The sequence below is a fragment of the Callospermophilus lateralis genome, chromosome 18 (genome assembly GCF_048772815.1).
Source record: "Callospermophilus lateralis isolate mCalLat2 chromosome 18, mCalLat2.hap1, whole genome shotgun sequence".
NCBI classification, from domain to species: Eukaryota; Metazoa; Chordata; class Mammalia; order Rodentia; family Sciuridae; genus Callospermophilus; species Callospermophilus lateralis.
The window spans coordinates 5,898,750-5,919,502 of NC_135322.1; the positions used below are offsets into that span (position 1 = coordinate 5,898,750).

Consider the following 20,753-nt stretch of genomic DNA (forward strand, 5'->3'; position numbering starts at 1 on the left):
TTTCTTTTTACTTTTTTCCTTCTTAAATTTTTTAATGGACAAGTAAAAGTTGGGCATATTTATATTGTAAAACATGAGGTCTTGATAAAAGTCATGTGTACCTTGTGTGAAGGCGAAATCCAGCTATTTGACACACACATGGCCTCACATGTTGATTCATATTGTGTGTGTGTGGTAAGAACACGGAAGATCTTACTTCTTTTTCTTTTTATTTATTTTTTTACTTTTACTATTGGGGGTGCTCAGGATGGAACCCTGGGGCTAGCATGCTAGGCGAGTGCTCTACCCCCAGCTGCACCCCAGCCTTCGTTCCAGTTTTTAAAGAAACGTGACTACTAGAAACCGTAAGCGTTGGGGGGCATTATGTGCGTCTTGATTAGTGCTTCTCTGGATGCTGAAGTCTCTCAAATACCAGGTCAAGAACTGAGACTGTCCCATGAGGTGTGGGGAACCACAGCAGGGAGGTGAGAAGCAGGGATCGGAATCAGGGCACAGAGACCCTCTGGGGCCCAGCAGGGGAAGCAGAGACCAGGAGCCCCTGGATGGTGGGGGGTCTGATCTGAGAGGAGCCAGGAGCATGGGGCCAGAGGGGAGGTGAGCCCACACAGAGAGGAGGCAGGGGGACAGGGTTACAGCTCCAAGGACTGCAATTAGGTCCCAAGAAGAAGATGCTAAGTGCAGGTGGGACCAGGTGTGAAGGGTCCAGAGAGGATCCTGAATGCCAGTTTGGACCGTGTTTGAAGGTGATAGGAGCTGAGCGATCTAGGGTGACAGTTAGATGTAGTGCAAGGAAAACAAGGTCACCTGAGGGGCCACACCCTCTGCCCTTGACTAGCACCTGCCTCCAGTTTCCAGACCCAAGTTCAAAGGCACCTCCCCAAATTCTCCCAGATCCCTGCGGCTCCTGGTACCCCACTTCTCACCAAACCCTGTGGCTCCCGAGTCATCTGCATCCCTGCTTCCCTCTCCCTCTGTGTCCCTCCCTGAGTGCCCTCATCTCACCAGTGAGCCCTCAGCTGCTCCGGGGCCCTGCCAGCTTCCCACCACTGCAGCCCCGAGACCAACTCCATGAACACACGCTTCCCAGGAAACCTGCAGGTACCCGCAGAAAACAAGCAGCAAGAGTTACGGCCAAGGTGGGGAGGGGGAGAGATGCAGAGAAAACAAGAAAGAGGCAAAGGTTAGAGAGACACAAACCAGAGATGGAGAAGACAGACGGACATGGAGACACCTGACCAGGGCCGGGGGAAAGATGGAGCCAGAGACCCCAAAGGTGGCCAGACTTAGAGGAGCAGGGCCAGGCAGATCCAGAGTGCTGAAATACCCAGGCAGGACCAGGTGGGCAGTCAAGGACCTGGCCCGACTGCCAATCAGACAGGGACAAAGGAGAGCCATTGACACAGCCTCCCACCCGCCTGCCTGGAAAGAGGTTGAGAAACGGAGCTGCTGGGAGCGCGGCACTGGGTGCAGGGCGGACAAAGCCGGATTGTTTGGGGCCCTTTCCCCACAGTGCCTGGGCCTGCTCCCCAGCCCGCGCCGGGGGCCAGGGCCAGCAAGCGGACACACCCTTTCTCACTGCCGGCTGCTCACACTCTCCTGGGACACAGAGGTCGTCAGCACCCACAGAGGGACTTCTGGGCAGGTGAGTCACCCCAACCCCACTGAACCCAGGGAGCTGGTGCAGGGCCTCAGTGCTCCCCGCCCAGGAGTGAGGGTTGCAGGTCCCAGAAGTTCAGACGGGGTGGGGGACTCCTGAGGCCGGGCCTCCATTTGATTATCTGGAGGCTGGCATTTGGGTCCTCAGTCAGCTTCTTAAAAACTCAGAATAAAAAGAAGGAGAACAAACTCCACTTTACCTTCTCTCCAGACTCCAGCCTCCTCCCTCAGACCTGAGAGTCCTGATTCCCAGCCTCCCCCTCAGACCCGGGGTCCAGGCCCAGCCTCCTCCCTCAGACCCAGGGTCCAGGCCCAGCCTCCTCCCTCAGACCCAGGGTCCAGGCCCAGCCTCCTCCCTCAGACCCAGGGTCCAGGCCCAGCCTCCTCCCTCAGACCTGGGGCCCAGACCCCCAGTGCACTCTGGGATCAGTACTCCCTTCCTGACAGCTGGGTCAGGGGGTCACCAGGAGCCGAGGTGTGGGGCAGAAGGAATGCTTGTGGGTGGCCTGGGTTAGGAGGAAAAGGGTGGGGTCAGCCTTTAGCCTCCAGGACGTGGGGAGACAGGGGTTAAAAGGAAGTATCAGGGAGCGTCTGGGGACAGACCCAGCCTCTTCCCAGGAGGCCAGGGAGCCAGGCAGGTCCTGTGCACAGCCCCTGCAGCACCCACGTCCCTGCCTGCTCCCTGTGTGTCTGATTCGGAGACACCCGTTCTGCTTTGTGAGTCTCCTCTCCTTACTTCTCTGCCAGGGGCTCCCAGACTCTCCAGGCCTGGCCCCCTGTCTGCCTGAGTGATAAGCTGCTGTCCTGTCCTCCCACCCAAGAAACCTGTGGCTAGGAGGCCCCAGGCCACCCGCAGGTAAGAACCTACAGATGTGGGGGTGAGTGACAAGGTCGGCACAGAACAGAGGTGCAGAGGGGAAGTCCCACAGCTGGGAAGAAGGTCAGAGACCCTCTGGCTGAACTCCTGCCTCCAAGGGGTGACCTAGAGCTCGCAGAGGCAGAAAGCGCGACTCAGAGTCTTTGAGCCTCGGGCCCAGGAGACGTGGCTGTGGATTTTCCTTGGCACCTGCCTTCATGGGACCCTCAGAAGGAAGGCATGGGTTTGGGGAAAGACCATCAGGAGGCCAGAGGGAAAGGCTAGGTCACGGTCAGGGGAGCAGAGCAGGCGGAGAGGAAGGAGAGGATGAGGGGGAGGCTGGGGCACTAAGGCTGGCCTCTCCCCCAGGAATGGACTTGAAGAAGACACTGATGGTGGCGCTCACCCTCGTGGCTGCAGGTGGGGGGAAAGAAACCTAGATGGGGGAGGCTGGTGGTGGATTCTGCCGTCCAGGGGGAAGAAGTCGGCAGGGTGGGATGTGCCAAGGCATGGCGGGGAGCGGGGTGCCTTCAAAATGAGAAAGAGTTGGGAGTGGGGTGAGGAGGGGAGAATGGGGATGGGGATGACCGGAGCGGGGGTTGGAGGTAGAGTTTAGGGATGAGTTTGGCTTTGAGGATGGGCACAGAGATGGGGAAGGAGTGGGCGGTGGAGAAGGTGAGGAGGAAGATGGACACGGGGCTGGGTTTGGTGGGGAGTGGCGATGGCCTTGACTGGGTCACCTTGGTGGGTCCGCCTGGTGGGCATGCCCAGATTCCTCTCTGACTCAGACCCTTTCTCCCTCAGCCTGGGCAGAGGAGCAGAATAAGTTGGTCCATGGTGGACCCTGTGAGAAGACATCTCACCCCTACCAAGCTGCCCTCTACACCTCGGGCCACCTGCTCTGTGGTGGGGTCCTCATTCACCCGCAGTGGGTCCTCACAGCTGCCCACTGCAAAAAACCGTGAGTCTGTGCGCTGCAGAATGAGCTGAAGCAATTAGACCTTCAGGTGTCTCGTAGGCTTAGGAGGAGGCAGACCCAAGCCTCCACCTGCCCCTGCACAACCCCCTGCCCCCCACATGACTAAGTTCATCCAGATAGTACTTAAAGGAGTACTGATCATCCTTGGGAATTCTCGGGTTGGTTCCAGGATCCCATAAGGACAGCATAACTCTCAGGTGCTCGAGAATGGAATATTGAATATTGAATGACGTGGTATTTGCACATAACCTATGCACATTCTCCTAAATACTTTTTAGATTACTTATAATTCCTGAGACAATGTTTTGTTTTGTTTTAGTGGTGGGGATTGAACCTAGGGACACTTAACCACTGGGCCACATCCCCAGCCCTTTTTACTTTTTATTTTGAGACAGGATCTTGCTTAGGGCCTCCACGAGTTTCTGAGGCTGGCTTTGAACTCAAAGATCCCCCTGCCTCAGCCTCCCAAGCCACTGGGATTACAGGCTGAGCCACTGCACCCAGCTAATCCCTAAAACAGTGTCAATGTTATGCAAATAGTGGTTCCACTGTGCTGTTTAGGAAATAATGACAAGAAAAAAAGAGTCTGTACATTATCAGTACAGATCGTTTTCTTCCCCAGTCTAAGGTTGGTCGACTCTGTGGATGTGGCATCTGCAGATCAGAGGACTGACTGTACCAAGCAGTGCCGGGGCAGGAAGCCTGGCAGAATTGCTCCTCTCATGAACTTGCCTTCTAATGGGCCCTGAAGGACATGCTGGGGGGTTGGGGTTTAACTCTTAACTACAGTGGGACTCAATAGAGTGAGGTTTACATTTTGGGGAGCACCTAGCCATGTGAAAGAGGACAGGGCAAGAGGAGATTGAGGGGCTGTTGCTGTCGCCTGGGGACATGAGATGGTGACTTGGACCAGGGAGGTAGCAGTGAGGATGGAGGGAAATTGGGAGGTATTTTAAGACCAAGGACATGATAGCAAAGGACCGGAGAGAGAGGAGGCAGGGCTGATCTCCAGGTGCTTGCCCTGAACAACTGGGAGTCCTGTCATACAGGCTGGGTGCAGGGAGGGGACATCAGACATTTCCTTACAGCCAAGGTGAGTTTGAGCTACCTGAAGGTGTTTAAGCGGAGACACTAGGTGGGCCCTTGAAACTCAGGGGAGCACTCAGAGGAGTAGGTAAAATTAAGGCTCCATCCACAAACAGATCGTATTTAAAGACATGGGACTGGACAGGATCATCCAAAGAGCAGTTCTAGATAGGAAAGCATAGAGGGCCCGGGGCTCAGCCCAGGACCTCAGGATCACCAGTTAGATTCCAGCTGCTGTTGTGTTCAGTGCTAAATGCAGACCAGGGTTAAATCACACAGTGAAGAACACAGTTTACCCCCATGTCCTGGAATCCCTGCAGTAGTAGATGAGGAAACTGAGGCTCAGATGAGTGTAAATGACAATTTGGGTATTTGGAAACCAATTGTCAGGACTCCCCGTGTGGGGACTGCAGAATCATGAAGAGTCAGGAACTCCAAGGCCCCCAGGGAGAACCGGGGTCACCCCCAACATCACCATCCACTCATTTGGTGCACAGTGACTAAGAATACCACAAAGTGCCAGATTTGAGTTGGTGGCAGAGCTTCAGCCAGGGACACATCAGGGCAGAAAGAAGTAGCAAGTCAGATCTTTAAGAAACACATCTTCAAAATCCAAGATAATTACGAATTACCATAAGGCTAAAGAAGGAAAAAACAGGGCTCCTACTTTTGATGGGAGAAATCAGGAAAGACTTTCCATGAGATATGATTCAAGCTGAGGCATAAAATAGGAGAAAGGAAGAAGGGGAAAGAGCATTGGAGGCCCAGGAAATGCCAAAATGAAGACCCTGAAGATCCAACAATCTTGGATCTTCTACGAGTGACTAGTTCACTGGAGGGCAGGAGGTGGTGGGAGAGAAGGGCGGGAGGTGAGCAGGCAGATCCCAGGGGGTCTCCAAGGCTAGGCTGGACTTTTTTCTGAGGGCAGTGGGGGACTTTTGAGCAAGGGAGGAATTCTTTGATTTGTTTTAAAAATATCTATCAAACACGTATCATGTACCAGACGCTGATTGAAGCCCTGGGGATCCTGTATCTGAACAGAATAAAAGTCTCTGGGCTAACCTCCTAGGGCCTCACCATCTAACAAACACCACGGCCCCCAGGGGCTAACTCAATAAAAATGAATGGGGAAAAAAGGCACATTTTGAGCTCTCAATATCCACATGCGGCTGGTGGCCACTGTGCTGGACAGCGTAGGTGGAGAACATGCCATCATGGCGGCAAGCTGTCCTGGACGGCAGTGCTACAGGAGGAGGAGACGCAGTAGAGAATATTTAGCAATAAATGCACAGTGGGCGGGTGGCGGCGACAGGTTCTCTGGTGAAAAGGAAAGCAGGGCTGGATATTTGCATTTTCACTGGGCAGCAGGGAAAGCTTTACTGAGAAGGTGACACTTGAAGGGAGCTCAGGGAGAGAGTCATGCAGATACCCGTCTTGCTGGCACAAGAAGCAGCTCTTGCAAAGGCCCTGGGGTGGGAGGACCACTGTTGTGTTCAGGGGAAGCCAGTGTGGATGGAAGAGGAGGAGGGGGAGAGAAGGAGGAGATGCTGTCTGTACCATGGAGAGAACTTTGGCCTTCACTCTGCAGGAGCGGGAGTTGCAGGAGGGGTCTGAGCACAAGAGGAACAGGACTGACTTTCCTTGTTAGAACCCTCTGGCTGCTTTGTGGAGGGTGGACTATAGAGAGACAAAAGGCAGTAAGCAGGCCACTGCAGTAGTCCAGGTAAGAGAAGACAGCTCAAACCAAGATGGTAGCGATGGTGGAGGTGAGCGGCTGGATATAACTCACACAGCCAAATGGGCCTCTGGACAGCTTGGATGTGGGGCAGGAAATAGACAGTCATGGATAGCCCCCAAGGTATTCTGGAAGGCTGCGGGAGGAGCAGAGCAGGTGAGTCATGATTCCCCAGCTTCAGATGCAGTCCATGGGCCCCCGGTATGACCCAGCCTGCTTCCCTTACAGAAAGCTGCAAGTCTACCTGGGGAAGCACAACCTCCGGCAAAGGGAGAATTCACAGGAGCAGAGCCCTGTCGTCCGGGCTGTGGCCCACCCTGGCTACAACGCTGCCACCCATGACCAGGACATCATGCTGCTGCGTCTGGAATACCCTGTCAAACTCTCTGAATGGATCCAGCCCCTGCCGCTGGAGAAGAACTGCTTGGCCAACCACACCAGCTGCCACATCCTGGGCTGGGGCAAGACCGCGGATGGTTAGTGAGGGGAGGTGACAGGGGAACAGGCCAATGGCGATGGGGGAGGTGAGCAAAGGGTGAATGGTCAAAAACGAAGGTGGGTCAGAAGATGAAGGGCCATGGGAAGATGGGTTAATGGTGAGGTCTGCTGGGCGCATCACCGTGAGAGGGATCCTTAGGAGCTGGGCCTATGGGTGAACAGCCAATGGGGAAAGTAGACCAGTGGATGAACAGTGGAAAAGATGGGCCGGAAAAGGAAGGGTCAGTGACAAGGTTGACCAGTAGGAATATTCTAATCAGGAAGGTGGCCAATGGTCCACAAGATGCACTTATGGGCAAGAATGGATAAATGGAGGAGGAACTAATAGAAGAAGAGAGATCAATCAACAGAGGAGTCTGTTATGTGAATTCCAAATGCAAACAGAGTAGAGACAGCTGGTGGAAAAGGGGTCAAATGGGAAAAGGCCAGGGGTTGAGAGGAGTCATTAGTGGAAGGATCAGAGGAAGCACAGGTTCAATGGATCAGTAGGAACCACGGAGGAGGGTCTGGGAGTGAAATACCAATGAACAAGGCGGATTCCCTGATGAAGAGCCAATAGGAATTGAGAGGCAATGGAGAAGGGTGGGGTCAAAAGGAAAGGACCAATGAGGGCTGTGGACCAGGGGATGAAGAGCCAGTAAGAAGGAAGAGGGGCAGGACCAACGGTCAGGTGGCGACTAATCGGATGAACAAATAGGCAAGAAGGGCTGATGAAGGACAGGTGAATGCTCAGGAGGGAGATGAGAGAGGAAGAAAGTTCTAGAGTCCCACCAACTGGAACTGCTGAAGGGGCGATGGGTGGAAGGGAGACAAGTGGAGGCAGAGAAAAGAGAAAGAAAAAGGGAAAGCCTGTAGGGAAAGAGACGTGGGCAGAGATGGCACCTGGGACCGTGGGCCAATGGCAGGTGAGGATGATGGGGAAAGCGACCAATCAGGAGGTGGGGACGATGGAACTAGTTCTAAGCCAGAGAGGCACACAGGAGAGGGAAAATGGGAAATGCCACCAACAGGTGGCCTTACCGCGGCTGAGGATGCTGGGGAGGACGGGGAGGGGCGTCCAGCAAGCCCGCCCTCTCTCCTGGCAGGCGACTTCCCCGACACCATCCAGTGTGCATACATCCACCTGGTGCCGCCCGAGGAGTGCGAGCGGGCCTATCCTGGCCAGGTCACCCCCAACATGGTGTGCGCAGGCGACGAGAAGTACGGGAAGGATTCCTGCCAGGTGAGGCCACCGCGACCTGACCTTCCACAGCCCAGGACGGAGACACAAACACACAGCCAGAAACAAGAAGAGAGACCAAAACAGAACTGTAGGGAGCCTGAGAGATGGGCTGGGAGGGAGCTGGGGACAGGCAGCGATTAAGATAGTCGTCAGAAGCAGGAAATGCAGAGAGAAGGACGGAGAAGGGGGGATCCAGACCAGAGAAGACACACAAAAGAGGCAGGTGGTGCATGGAGCTGCTCTGCCTCACACATGGCGCCCATCGGGAGCTCTGCTTGGAAATGACCATGCTCTGGAGCAGGGTGACCCCGCTGGCGTCTCCATCTTTCTCTCTCCCTGAGTCATCCATTCCATCTCTGAGTACCTCTATGTGCCTTGTCTGTCCGTCCCCCCCTTCCAGGTTCCTGCACCTGACTTTCTCCCTCTTTCCCACAGGGTGATTCTGGGGGTCCGCTGGTATGTGGAAACCGCCTGCGAGGCCTTGTGTCCTGGGGTAACGTACCATGTGGATCAAAGGAGAAGCCAGGAGTCTACACAGACGTCTGCAGATATACCCACTGGATCCGGAAAACCATTCAAGCCAAGTGACCCTGACATGTGATATCCCAACTCTTAACCTCTGACCCTACTGGCTGGCTCCAGAATTTCTCTTCCCCTGACTTGCCTTCCTTCCCCACCTGCCTGGGTGTGACCCTTGACGCTTCATAAAGGCAATGATGCAAGAGCACCAATCCTCCCTGATTTGACCCCAGCTCCTCCCTTGCTCCCCTGGGGTGGGAGAGTGAGGACAGGGCTGCAGTCTTTCCCCCACTACTAAGAGAACCCAGACCCTCTAGGCCACTCTCCCTGCCTGGGCTTGTCCTTCCTGCAGACAGGATGCTGGTCCAATACTGGCAGATACTGAGCTGGAGTGCCGGTTTGCTATCCTCGGGCAGTACCTTCCTTTACAGAGTATATTAAACAGTATATTCCTCATGGGATGGGCTACTGGGACGATGTGAGGTTACAAGCATGTGAAATACCTAGAACAGTGTCTGGCCCGGCATGCGCCCAATAAAGGATGAATTTTATTACTAAGGTGCTTTTCGCTTTTATTCCCCTTCTGCCTCTTGGAAGCCCAGATTTTCTCATTTTTCCTTTACACTCCAGTTCCATTTCAGCCCCTCCAGGAAGCTACCCTTGACTCATCCACCTTGCATTAGCCCTCAGAGATGGCTCTGTCTCTCCTAAGGTCCCCCTTATAGCAGCAAAAGAGGGATGAGAGAGAGTTAGGAGACCACTGTGTGTGAGTGGGAGTGGTGGAGGGTAACATGGGAGAGGATGGCAGAGGCCAGATCTCAAAGGACCTCAGACACCAGCTTGAGAAGCTGGGACTTTCCCTAAGGGTAATGAGGAGCCATAGAAGGGTTGTGAGCAAGAGCAGCACTGGGGCCAAATGCAGGATGGATCTGAGGGGAGAGACTGGAGCCAGGGGGCAGTGAGGAGTTGGGATAATGGTACAGGGAGAGAGGATGAGGCTGAGCTGGGGCTGGGACTGGCAGGGCTGGAGAACGGAGACTGGATGTGAGTTTGCCACAAGTAAAAGGTAGGGTGCATGGGGGCTTCATAAGAGAACTGCAGACAAGCATGTGGGGGAGAGAGACCTGAGGACCAACCTGCATGGTGGAGGCTGGGGCTTGAGGTGGAAGTGGGTGACGTGGCGGGAAATGAAGGTCAATGGAAGAGGATGCTGTTGAGTGTCAGCAGAAGAACTTGGACTTGATGCTGAGGGCTCAGAGGAAAGAGTCAAGGGAAGATCTGGGTCTTAGAAAGACTTTGAGATCTTTGCCTTAAGACTCAAAGAACCAGTCCGGCATAGTGGCACACACACACCTATAATCCCAGCTTCTTGGGTGACAGAGGCAGGAAAATCACAAGTTCAAGGCCTGCCTGGGCAACTTAGCAGGGTCTCAAGATAAAATGAAAAGGGCTGGGGGTGTGGCTCCGTGATAGAGCACTTGCCTATCATGCATGAGACCCTGGATCTTATTCCCACGACTACACATGCGTGCACACACACACACACACACGCATGAACCAAAGAACCATGACATTTCATCCAGGGGCCAAATGAAAGTGCTAACTCCAGTGAGCAGACAGAACAGGAAGCCCTGGGCATGGCCCCAGCCACCTCCACCCACTCGATGACTGCTCAGACCACAGTTGTCGCACACCAGCCATGGCTGTGTGGGGGCTATGCACCTTTGAGCACAGGAGGGGACTGACTGACTGACACTGCCGCTCTGACTGGGCTCTGCGACCTATGTGTCCTTCTTGCTGGCTCTGCCTATGATCCCCACACAGCCCCTGAGATGCATATGACTTTCCAAGCTGTCAGTCAATCTGCTGACCACAAGACATCACCAAGCAACCTCCTGAAAGCCAGTCCCTTGCCTTATTTGGGTTGAACTTTCTCAAATGCCTTCCCCTCAATAAATAGGATGGTGTCAGGCGTGGTCTCTCTTTTCGCCTACCTCTCTTGCCTCCTTTGTGGAAGCTGAGGTCGAAGAGCCATCACAGAACCCCAAAAAAGGTATTTCTGTCTTTGTGTGGTTATTTAGTAGCCAGCCCAATTCACCTGGAGTGACCCTGATGTCATGGCACAAAATCAACCTCAGTTAATGGAGAGGGAAGCTTCTTCCTTAACGGATAATGAGAATACTGACCATCTCCATGACCACAATAAATAGCCCATGCCAGGCACTGTTCTAAGGTACCGTTATTGCCCGGTTTCCGTTCGCAACTAAAAGGCTTAGAGGTCACTCCAGGTAAACTGGGCTAACTGGGCTGCAGGAAATAACCACACAAGAAACACAAATACCTTTTTCTCTGGGGTCGCTGTGACAGCTCCTCTGACCTTAAGGGTCCACAGGAAGAGAGAGTAAGAGCACGTGCTGACCCCTTTTATTGAGGAGAAGCTATTCAAATGAGGCAAGGGGTCAGGTTTCAGGGGGCTGAGTATCTTCACGATGTCCACTGTCAGCAGGTTGACTGACACCTGGGTAGGCCACACCCAAGGGCACAGTAAGAGAAGGGGACGCACATAAGGCACTTCCATGGAAGATTCTATCCTAAACAGGGCAAGGGGTTATATTAGAAAGGAACAGGTGAGCATAGCTTCACCCATGGGCTGTAGCAAGACACACCCATGCACGAGACACCGACCCTCACACCCAAGAAGGGTGCCACATCTCTGCGACTGAGAGCCTCAGCACCCAGCCAGGGAGTGTAACTCAGTCATGTACAAGGTTGGTCTCCCACACGTTATCATTCCCATTTACAGTTGGGGAAACCAAGGCACAGAGAGGGTCCGTGGCGCAGCCAAAGTTTCACAACTGGTGGGTGGTCAGGTCAGCATTTAGATGCCAAGGGACTGTTGCCATGGGGTGAGCTCCTAACTGCTCTTCTACACTGAAGTTTTCTTTTAATGCTGGTATGTATTAGAATCAAGTGGAGAAGCCTTTAAAGCCCACCCCTTTGCATGAATTATTTTGAAGCAGAACCTCTTGCATTTGGCATTTAAGATACTTTTTTTTTTTTTTTTTGTCTAAGAGAGTTTTTCTTTCTATAGGGATAGCCTTACAACTTCAGCTTAAAATGTGTAATTCACTGATTTGTGGTTTTTAAGTTGTCAATTTACATCCAATATTGGGATATTTGGAAGGATGCACTGTTAATTGTATTTATAAATGCAATACAATTAGATGCACAAACTTACTGAAATGCTTGATATTGGGTCTAAAAATTAAGGACTTTTGGAAGACATCGAATGTGTAGGTTTTAGAAATGTGGTTTAAGATGTTTAAAGGTTTTTAATTAGTTTATAAATGGGAACAAGCAGTATTGTAAAGACTCCATAAAAGTGACTGTTAAGATAAATATAGAATTAAAAGTTTTGCAAATTGAACTTAAAAGACCACAGAAGTGGGGGGAAACACCCAGAGAAGTGGGTCGCTCATTGTGCATGAAATATCAATGCCCATAACAAAATAAACCTCAGCATAGGTGTTCGTAGCTTCAGACTTTTTTCCCCTGTGCACTACTTCCAGCCTCGGGGCTCTAAAACCTCTCATGTGACAGGTGCTGGGTTGCAGAAGCCAGGTGCCTGCCCTGGGGGTGAGAGCCCAGGGAGGGCTGCATATCTCAGGTCATTTTGCTCAGGACAGACCTGAGTCTGGCACATGGCAGATGACCGTTTTAACTCTTACCTCCTAGTGCAGGCAGGAATCTGTTCATGGAGTTGGGGGCAGACAGAAAGAGGTCAGGAGGGGTGGCCCCACATGCCAGGACTGGGCAGGGAGAAACGTCGGTTCAGGCTCCCCACCCAGTGCCCCATTTCCTGAAGGGCCAAGAGCCACCCGCCCCCTATCCTGGCTCTTGGCCTCTTTTCCAATCCATAGGCAGCCTTGCTCAACTCTGCGGGGTGCCCCAGGCTGAGTCCCTGTCTTTTTCTGCCCCATGGCCTGGGCCCCAGGGAGAGGGGCAGAAGGAGGGGCTGAGGGGTTCCTCTGCTCAGTGGCCTGGTCTCCCCTGCCCAAAACCCAAGATGAGGGAAACAGACACATGAAGATACAGAGAGACCAACACCCCACCAGTGACAGAGAGAGAAGAAAGGAGACAGACACAGATGGAGAAGAATCAGTCCCAGAGAAAAGAGGGGTAAGATGGAGAAGGAAAGATACAAAGGGAGACACAGGTGCAGGCTACAGAAAGGGCCCGAGGAGCAGCGGGGTGATGGATCCTTCATCATCTTGACCATAGTCACGTTTTGCGCGTGGGTGTGAAATCTCATCAGTTGCACACTTCAAATATGCGCGGTTGACTGCTTTTCAGTTATGCTGCCAAAGAGCTGGAATATTACAAAACAGAAGGAAATCGAGGAAAATAAAAGGTTTGAGGATTCTAAGGTAGATTTGACAAGCAGAGGATTCAGACCATTGCAAAAGACAGAATCACAGAGAACAGCAAGACACAGGGACACGGAATGACAGGGACACTGAGACACAAGAGATCCTAAGACGGGTGTGGCGGTTGGGGGGAGAGAGACTGACTTGGCGGGAGACCAAATATCTGGAGGCAAAACTTCAGAGGATGGAGAGCGAAGAGTCTGAAGAAAGGACGGGAAGAGAAGCGCGGGTCCGGGGTGCGGGGCCGCTGAGCGCGTGAAAAACTCGGAGAAGGAAGGAAGAAAGCCTCCAGCCAAGCAGGGCGACCGGCGCCCAGGGCAGCGGCGGCTGGGGAGCGGCCCGCGACCTCCGAGACCCTCCCCATCCGGGGGCCAGGGCGGAGGGCGTGGCCTCGGGATGGGTGTGGGGGGCTCCGGAGGCGGAGGTGAGGGGAGGCAGGAGGAGGGCGACCGGGCAGATCGGCTGGCGCCTCACTACCGGGGAATGCGCCCCAGGGACCAGTGGGTGGTTATAACCCAGCACTGCGCCCGAGCCCGGGAGGAGGAGGCGGCGGCAGGAGGCAGCGCGGCCGAGACGTCTGCGGCTGAGCTGGGAGCAGGTCTCCCACCCACTGCCCGGGGACGCGGGGAAGTGCGGCAGGTGAGGCCTGGAGGGTGCTCAGCAGGCAGGGACGGAGAAGCGACCCCGCGTGTGGCTCTGATCTTGAAGGCACCCTCTTTCTCTCTGTCCTCCCTCCTCGCGGAAACATCCTCTGCCCTGAACTCTAGTTCTCTGGGTCTCATCTTGGCTCTGATGGTGGTGCAATGTCCTCCTGGTCCCTCACTGCCCAGAAATAGGGTAGGAAAGGGAGGGGAAGTGGGTTAAGGCTCCCAGAGTCACTGGGCCTCCCCATCCTCTGGCCCCATCAGGTGCAGAGGCCATGGCTACAACAGGACCCCCCTGGATGTGGACTCTGGGTACCCTGATCTCAGCCCTGATTCTAAGTATCACAGGTAAACAGGACCCCCATGTGTGTTCATGGGACTCTGGGTGGCTGTGTGACACTGGGGAGCTTGTCCCCTGGGGACTGTGTGAGACCATCTGTGGCTCCAGGACTGGGCGAGTGTGAGTCTGTATCTGTATTTGTGGCTGCGCACCTGCATGGGGCACACACCCAGGTGCCTGTGCATGGTGACTTATTGCATAACAGGTGACTGCCAGCCACACTTGACTTTTGAGGCTGTGTGTGTGTGTGTGTGTGTGTGTGCGCGGGCACGTGTGTACATTTAAGTCTGTGGTTGACTCTACTACTGTGGGTGAATATATGTGGTGCTGAATGCTACTGTATGTTCAGCCATGTATGGCTACTTGGCTTTGTATGACCCTAGGGTCCTAGGTTCCCCCTGTTTTGTGAGATTGCATACCATCAAAGTGGCAGTCACCAAAAATGAGTGACCATATGCTTAGAGGTAGTCATTTGTGTGGTTGTGTCTGGATACTTGCATTTGTGACCTCGTGCTGGCTGCGGCCCCCGGGGGTGACTGTGTGTTTGTGTGAGGCTATGCATATACTGCTGCTGTATTTGTGATGGTGCAGCTGTGTGTGTGTATGTAGGGGGGTGCAGAAGCCACTGTCACTGTGCAAAGGTGGCTGCAGGAAGGTGAATGTAGGTAAGTGACTTGGACATGCAAACATTCACTGAGTACAACCGTGTCACCATGTCAGCGTGCCTGTGCATGAAGTGTGTGTGGGAGTCTCCAATCCAACCACAGTGGCAACTATGCATGCCACCTACAGGTTAGGTGGCTGGGTGAGATCCTGCTAGTCTGCCCCCGTGTGTGTGCATGGGGACAGTGTGCCACCTGACAACTGTACTCAGCAGTGCCTGAGGAGACCATAGTATCTCTCTGTGCAGTTACGCATGTGCACGACTGTGACAATGGCTGTGTGTGTGTTTCTTGGAGTATGCTTGTGAATGCAGGCAATGCCGAGGCCTCCCTTCTCCCATGAATCAGTGATGCAGCGGGTGTCAGTGTTGTCCATGGGTCTGTGAGTGGTGGGAGAGAACTGTAGGAGGATTCAGAAGGCACAATTTTGTCTGAGAATTCAGAAAGCAGGCCCTCTCCCCGGGCGCGGTGTTGCACGCCTATAATCCCTGCAACTTTGGGAGGCTAAGGCAGGAGGATCACAAGTTCAAAGTTAGCCTCTGCAATTTAGTAAGGCCTTAAGCAACTTAGAGAGACCCTGCCTTAAAATAAAATAAAAATAAAAAGGGTTGGGGATGTAGTTCAGTGGTAAATTTCCCCTAGGTTAAATCCCCTGTACCAAAAAGAGTAAAAGAAAAAGAAAGCCAGCCCTCTCTACCTCTACACTTGTGGCCCTTTTCCTGTCCTGCTCTAGCTCCGCCCACTTCTTCCGACTCCACCCCTTTTTCTCAAGGCCAGGCTACCTAGTCAGAGCCCAGCCGGCTGTGACCCCCTCTCAGGCTCGCCTCTATGGCCCACCCCTTTCAGCCTGGTTCCACCCTCTGGGTTGTAGGCAGCTCCTAGAGCCCAGCCGGAGCTGGGCACAACACGTGGCACAACACTGTAATCCCAGCGGCTCAGGAGGCTGAGGCAGGAGGCTTGCAAGTTCAAACCCGCCAACATAGCGAGGCCCTAGATAATTTAGTGAGATCCTGTCTCAAAATGAAAAATAAAAAGGGCTGGGGACGTGGCTCAGTGGTTAAGTGCTCCTGGGTACAAAAAAAAAAAAAAAATAGAGCCCAGGCCCCACATCTACTTCCAAAGTCAAGGTTTCTATTAGGATCCGTTATCCCATGTGACCCTGACCTTGTCTCTGCCTAAGTCGGTACCTCTCTCATCCCAGACTCTACTGCCTTCAGCTGTGACCCCAGATGCTGAAGCTTGACCCACTTCTTGAGACCAGGTCCCCTCCCAATAGCCCAGGTCTCGGCCCCTAAAGTCCAGATTTTGCCCTTGAGGTTGTTCAGGGCTCCTGAGCCCAATTTTACCCTCCTCTGATCTCACCCCCTGAGCTCTAGCCAATCCTCAGAATCTCTGAGGTCCAGAGTTGGGCCAGTCCAGGACCCCAGCCCCAGCTCTGTCCCTGTGTCTGAGCCACTTAGGTCCATTTCTGTGGCCCTGCCCCTGCCCCTAAAGCCCCAGCCCCTCAACATAATCTCTGAGGTCAGACATCCCCTGGCCATCCAGCCTCTGGAGTCTAAGCCCCATCTTCTGCATCTAAGCTCCAGCCCACGCCCACGCCCCACGCCTGAGCCCCACTTCCCCCCATCTTCTGCCCACAGAGCCTATTCTTGCAAATAATGTTTCCTGTGACAACCCCCCCACCGCCGAGTCCTCTGGGAGCAACCAGTTCCTCGCAGCCGAGGAAGGGGAGGACTCCCGGTCGGGTGACAGCAGCAGCCGCATAGTGAATGGGTCAGACTGCGAGAAGGACACTCAGCCATGGCAGGGCGCGCTGCTGCTGGGGCCCAACAAGCTCTACTGCGGGGCGGTGCTGGTGAACCCGCAGTGGCTGCTCACTGCTGCCCACTGCAGGAAGCCGTGAGTGGGGCTGGACCCAGGGCTGGACGGGAGGAAGGGCAGGGAGGTGAGGGGAAGGGAGCAGGTCAGGGAGCAGGTGGAGGCAGAGTTGGGGACAGGATAAAAGAGAGCTGGGGAGAACAGGGTGGGGTGTGTGTTGCGGGTGTGTTGCATTTGGAGCTAGGGGTGTGTGTGTAATGGTTTGGGATAGAGAGGGGGATTAGGATTGGCTTTTAATTTGGGGCGGGGTTGGGGTTGAGAATGAAGATGAAGCTGGGCTGGGAGCAAAGGCAGGGTTGGGATTGGAAACAGAAGTGGTTTGAAGATGGGATGGGATTAGAGTTGGAAAAGGGATTGCAGATGGCTGGATTTGGAGTTGGGTGGTTGGGTCTGGGTTTGGGAATGCAAGTGTGGATGAATTGGGGATGGGTAAAGGATTAGGGCTGGGGTTGCAGCTGGGTTTGGGGTTGGAGATGGATCGCCTTTAGGATTGGCTAATACACTGATGGTCTGGGAGGGAGATGGAATTAAAGTCGGCTCTGGAACTGGGGGTCAGGTAGGTATTGGGATGCAGTGGGAATGAAGATGGCTCTGAGGTGAGTGTGGATGTGGAATAGGGGTAGCCTTGAGGGTACAGTTGGGATTAGAGTACAGGGTTGGGGACACTGGATTTGGGGTTGGGAATGCACACTGATGGCTTCTGGGTGGGGAAAGGCTCAGGACTGGGGCTGGGACAGGAATAGGTTTGGAGCTGTGGGCGAGAGGTGGGCCTGGGGTTGGAGACAGATGGAGCTGGGTACCGGGTTGGTGCTGGGGTTGAGGATGCGGTGGAGCAGGGTTAGGAATGGTTTGGGGTTAGGACTGGCATTGGACGTGGGGTATGGATCATGGCTGGTGATGACCTGCACCGTCCTGCTCAGAGTCTACAGAGTTCGTCTCGGCCACCATTCCATGTCCCCGGTCTATGAATCTGGGCAGCAGATGTTCCAGGGAATCAAGTCCATCCCCCACCCTGGCTACTCCCACCCTGGCCACTCCAACGATCTTATGCTCATCAAACTAAACCGAAAGATCCGTAGCACGAATGCAGTCAAGCCCATCAAAATAGCCTCCACCTGCCCGTCCGCCGGCACCAGGTGCATGGTGTCTGGCTGGGGAACCACCAGCAACAAACAACGTGAGTGTGGCTTCCTCCTGACCCCTGCCCATCTCCCCCCTCAGTGTCTTTCTCTGCCTCTCACTGCCTTCCTGTGTGACAGATGACTTCCCCAAGGTCCTCCAGTGCCTGAACATCACCGTGCTCAGTGACGAGAGGTGCAAGAAGGCCTACCCGAGACAGATAGACGAAACCATGTTCTGTGCCGGCGACGAGGCCGGCAGAGACTCCTGCCAGGTGAGGACCAGAGGCTTCTCCCTGTATTCGCAGATACACAGAGTGCCATTTATGCCACCAGGAACCTGCGAAGTGGGAGTCCAGGGTGACCCAGACAGTTAAAGCCCTGTTCTCACCGAGCTCCCACCTGGAGCTGTATACAGCAGCAGCCCACACGCATCATTTTAGAGTTCCCAGTAGCCACATTTTTAAAAGTAAAAAAGAAAACAGGTGAAATTAACATCAACAGCATATTTTACTTAATATATCCCAAATAATAACATCACTTCCAAATGTAACTAGTCTAAGACAATCATGAACCAGATAGTTTACCTCCCTACTTTTCCCTTTCTCCTTATGTCTTTGAAGGCCGAGGTGTATTTTCCGGAGCACATCTCAATTTGGTAGGCGTGTTTTGGGGGCTCAATAGCCATGCGGGCTTGCACAGGTCTAGGAGGAGAGATGGAGGCTGCTGAGGTTGGCAGGTTGGGCACTGCACAACGATGCCACACCAAGGACACGGGGCTGTCCTTCACATAGTAGTCATCAAAGTTCTATTGGGGCAATTTTCAGGCATGTGGCAGATTAAGTGTCTTGTTCCAATAATATCTATAAAATGACAGTTTTCCAAAAAACATGAGCAGAAACTGAGTGACCCCAGGAAGCCAGATTCATAAAGGTGAAGGGGACAGAAGAGGCATGTACAAACGCCCTCGGGCAGGGAGGGGTTTGGCTGATTCACCGGAAGGAAAGAGACCAGTGTTCCCAGGGAAGGAGGGCGGGGGTCGCAGGAAGGGAGGCTGGAGAGGTGGTCAGGGGCAGCCTTCATCAAATATCTCTCCATGGCTGACCCAGAGCTCCCTGTGTTCTCTTCGAAGCTTTGTCATTAAGACAGACAGAAATCAGAATCCCACTGTTAAAGCAGGCTCCTCCGTGGAGCAGGCTTCCAAAGCTCCTGCAGCCCTGGGAGGACGTTTGTTTCCTTGGTGCTTTGGTGGTCAGTGAGCTGTGGACCCAGGCAGCCCTACGCCCCTCCCACAGCTGCACAGGGACCCCGGGTTACACAGGCCTGGTGATCACACCACTGTCCCCGTCTCCCAGACCAAACTGTCCTCACTGAACCCTGTATGCATCTGGATGTGAGGTGGGATGGGGATCAGATGGGGGTGGGGGGATTTTTATCAGAGAAAGAAAGCACATCTAGTTGGAATTCAGCATTTCCAACCACGGAACCCTTTAGTAGCCAGGCTCCTATTTTGTTTTTCCAGACCTCGGGGCGTGTGGTCTGAGTGTGGCCACAAAATGCTACGAGCAAGAAATAGTAACAAACTATGAGACTCGTGCTAATATTATAATAGCCACAGCAGCTGACTAATCAGCGTCTTAAGTTGTTTACTCGCATCCATGAATTCATTCACGTAGCCATTATCATCAGGCTTATTTTATGGACAAGCAGCCAAGGATCAGAGCAGTTAACTAACGGCCTCTCCAAAAGATCCACGCGGGGATTTCAATGAAAACCAATGAGCAGCCAAAGCACCGGCAAGTGGAACTTGCAGGTGTCCAGGCTGGCTTTGCCCAACACTGTCCCTCCCTGCCAGACTTCAGGCGTCTTCCTAGCCCACACCAGGACTGTCTGGTTATTCAGATTTTGCAAAAACACAAATAAGAAATGACAGGGAAGATCAGTGAATGTCGTCACAAGAGGTAATTACAGGGAAGTGCGGGGGATTAATTCAGATGGGCAACACAAATGAGTCCAAGGGAGTGGTGCTCTTGCGGGGGTGACTGTCCCCCAGGGAACATGTGGCAATGCCTGGAGACATTTCTGGTTGTCACAACTGCGTGGAGGAAGCATGTCACTGGCATCGAGTGGGCGGAGTGGAGGCCGCTGCTGAGTGTCCTCCGGCTCAGGCCAGCCCACAGCATGGAGTTAAGGCAGCCCGCCCGTCGCCAGTGCCTCGGTCCGGAAGCCCTGGCCCGAGGTGGGGAGCTGTGCTTTAGCAGAAGTGAAATCTAGGCACAGTATGGACTGGTGTCAAGGACAAGCAAGGAGGAAGGAGTGTTGGGCAGGAGACGTCAGGCTTGCAAAGGCTGGTGAGGGGAGTGACCCAGAGACGTGTGGGGAAGTTGGGACACAGCCAAGGTGCTGTGAGGACAGTCCCAGCCCTGGGGAATGAAGATGTAGGGGTGTTGGGGAGAGGGGAATATGGGGTTTCTAAAAGCTGGACTTGGGGAGAAACATTACTAACCTCTCCTTGGCCGGTTGGCGCTTATACCTGGGTCTCCATCTCCGTCTCAGGTGCCCTCATCTCGACTATCCGCCTCTTGCCCCCACTCTTCGCACCTGCGTATGGCTCTGGGGCCCTCGTGTCCCCCTCCCACACCTCTCCCATCTCTGCCTCCCTTTCTGCCCCACAGGGTGATTCTGGGGGACCTGTGGTCTGTGACGGCGTCCTGCAGGGGCTCGTGTCCTGGGGAGATTACCCCTGTGCCCAGCCCAACCGGCCTGGCGTCTACACCAAGCTCTGCCAGTTCAGCAAATGGATTGAGGACACCATCAAGTGCAACTCCTGAGCCACCCAGGATGGGGGCCTCACCCACCTGCTGCAGGAACCCCGCGCTTCCTCCCAAACCCTTTTCCTTCCTCGTAGGGCTGATGATGTGACCCTCTCCAGCCCCCACCCCTCTGTCCCCTGGGATCAGCATCCCTCTCACCCAACGGCAACCGGTCCTGTCTTTCTGGGGACCATTCCCAGCATGACCAAGTCTGAGACTGCTGCTCAGTCTCCCAGCACTTTCATCCCCAACCTGGGGTCCATCCGCCTCTGCAGCCATGACCCAAATTTAGCCCTCGAAATAAAACATCTGAGGAGAAG

General features: G+C 53.9%; 2 protein-coding genes across 2 annotated transcripts; both read left to right on the forward strand.

The window, feature by feature from the left end:
- Positions 1-1,527: 1,527 nt before the first annotated feature.
- Klk6 (kallikrein related peptidase 6) lies at positions 1,528-9,076 on the forward strand. The gene is made up of 7 exons (XM_076838136.2): positions 1,528-1,642; positions 2,404-2,512; positions 2,882-2,932; positions 3,317-3,473; positions 6,541-6,788; positions 7,896-8,032; positions 8,468-9,076. The coding sequence occupies exons 3-7, from the start codon at positions 2,884-2,886 to the stop codon at positions 8,618-8,620; spliced, it is 744 nt and encodes a 247-aa protein (XP_076694251.1). The 5' UTR covers positions 1,528-1,642; positions 2,404-2,512; positions 2,882-2,883; the 3' UTR covers positions 8,621-9,076.
- Positions 9,077-13,897: 4,821 nt separating this feature from the next.
- Positions 13,898-20,451, forward strand: Klk5 (kallikrein related peptidase 5). The gene is made up of 5 exons (XM_076838135.2): positions 13,898-13,970; positions 16,265-16,523; positions 17,423-17,679; positions 17,762-17,895; positions 20,296-20,451. Exons 1-5 carry the CDS (start codon positions 13,898-13,900, stop codon positions 20,449-20,451), a joined length of 879 nt encoding a protein of 292 aa, XP_076694250.1.
- The last annotated feature ends 302 nt before the right edge of the window (positions 20,452-20,753 follow it).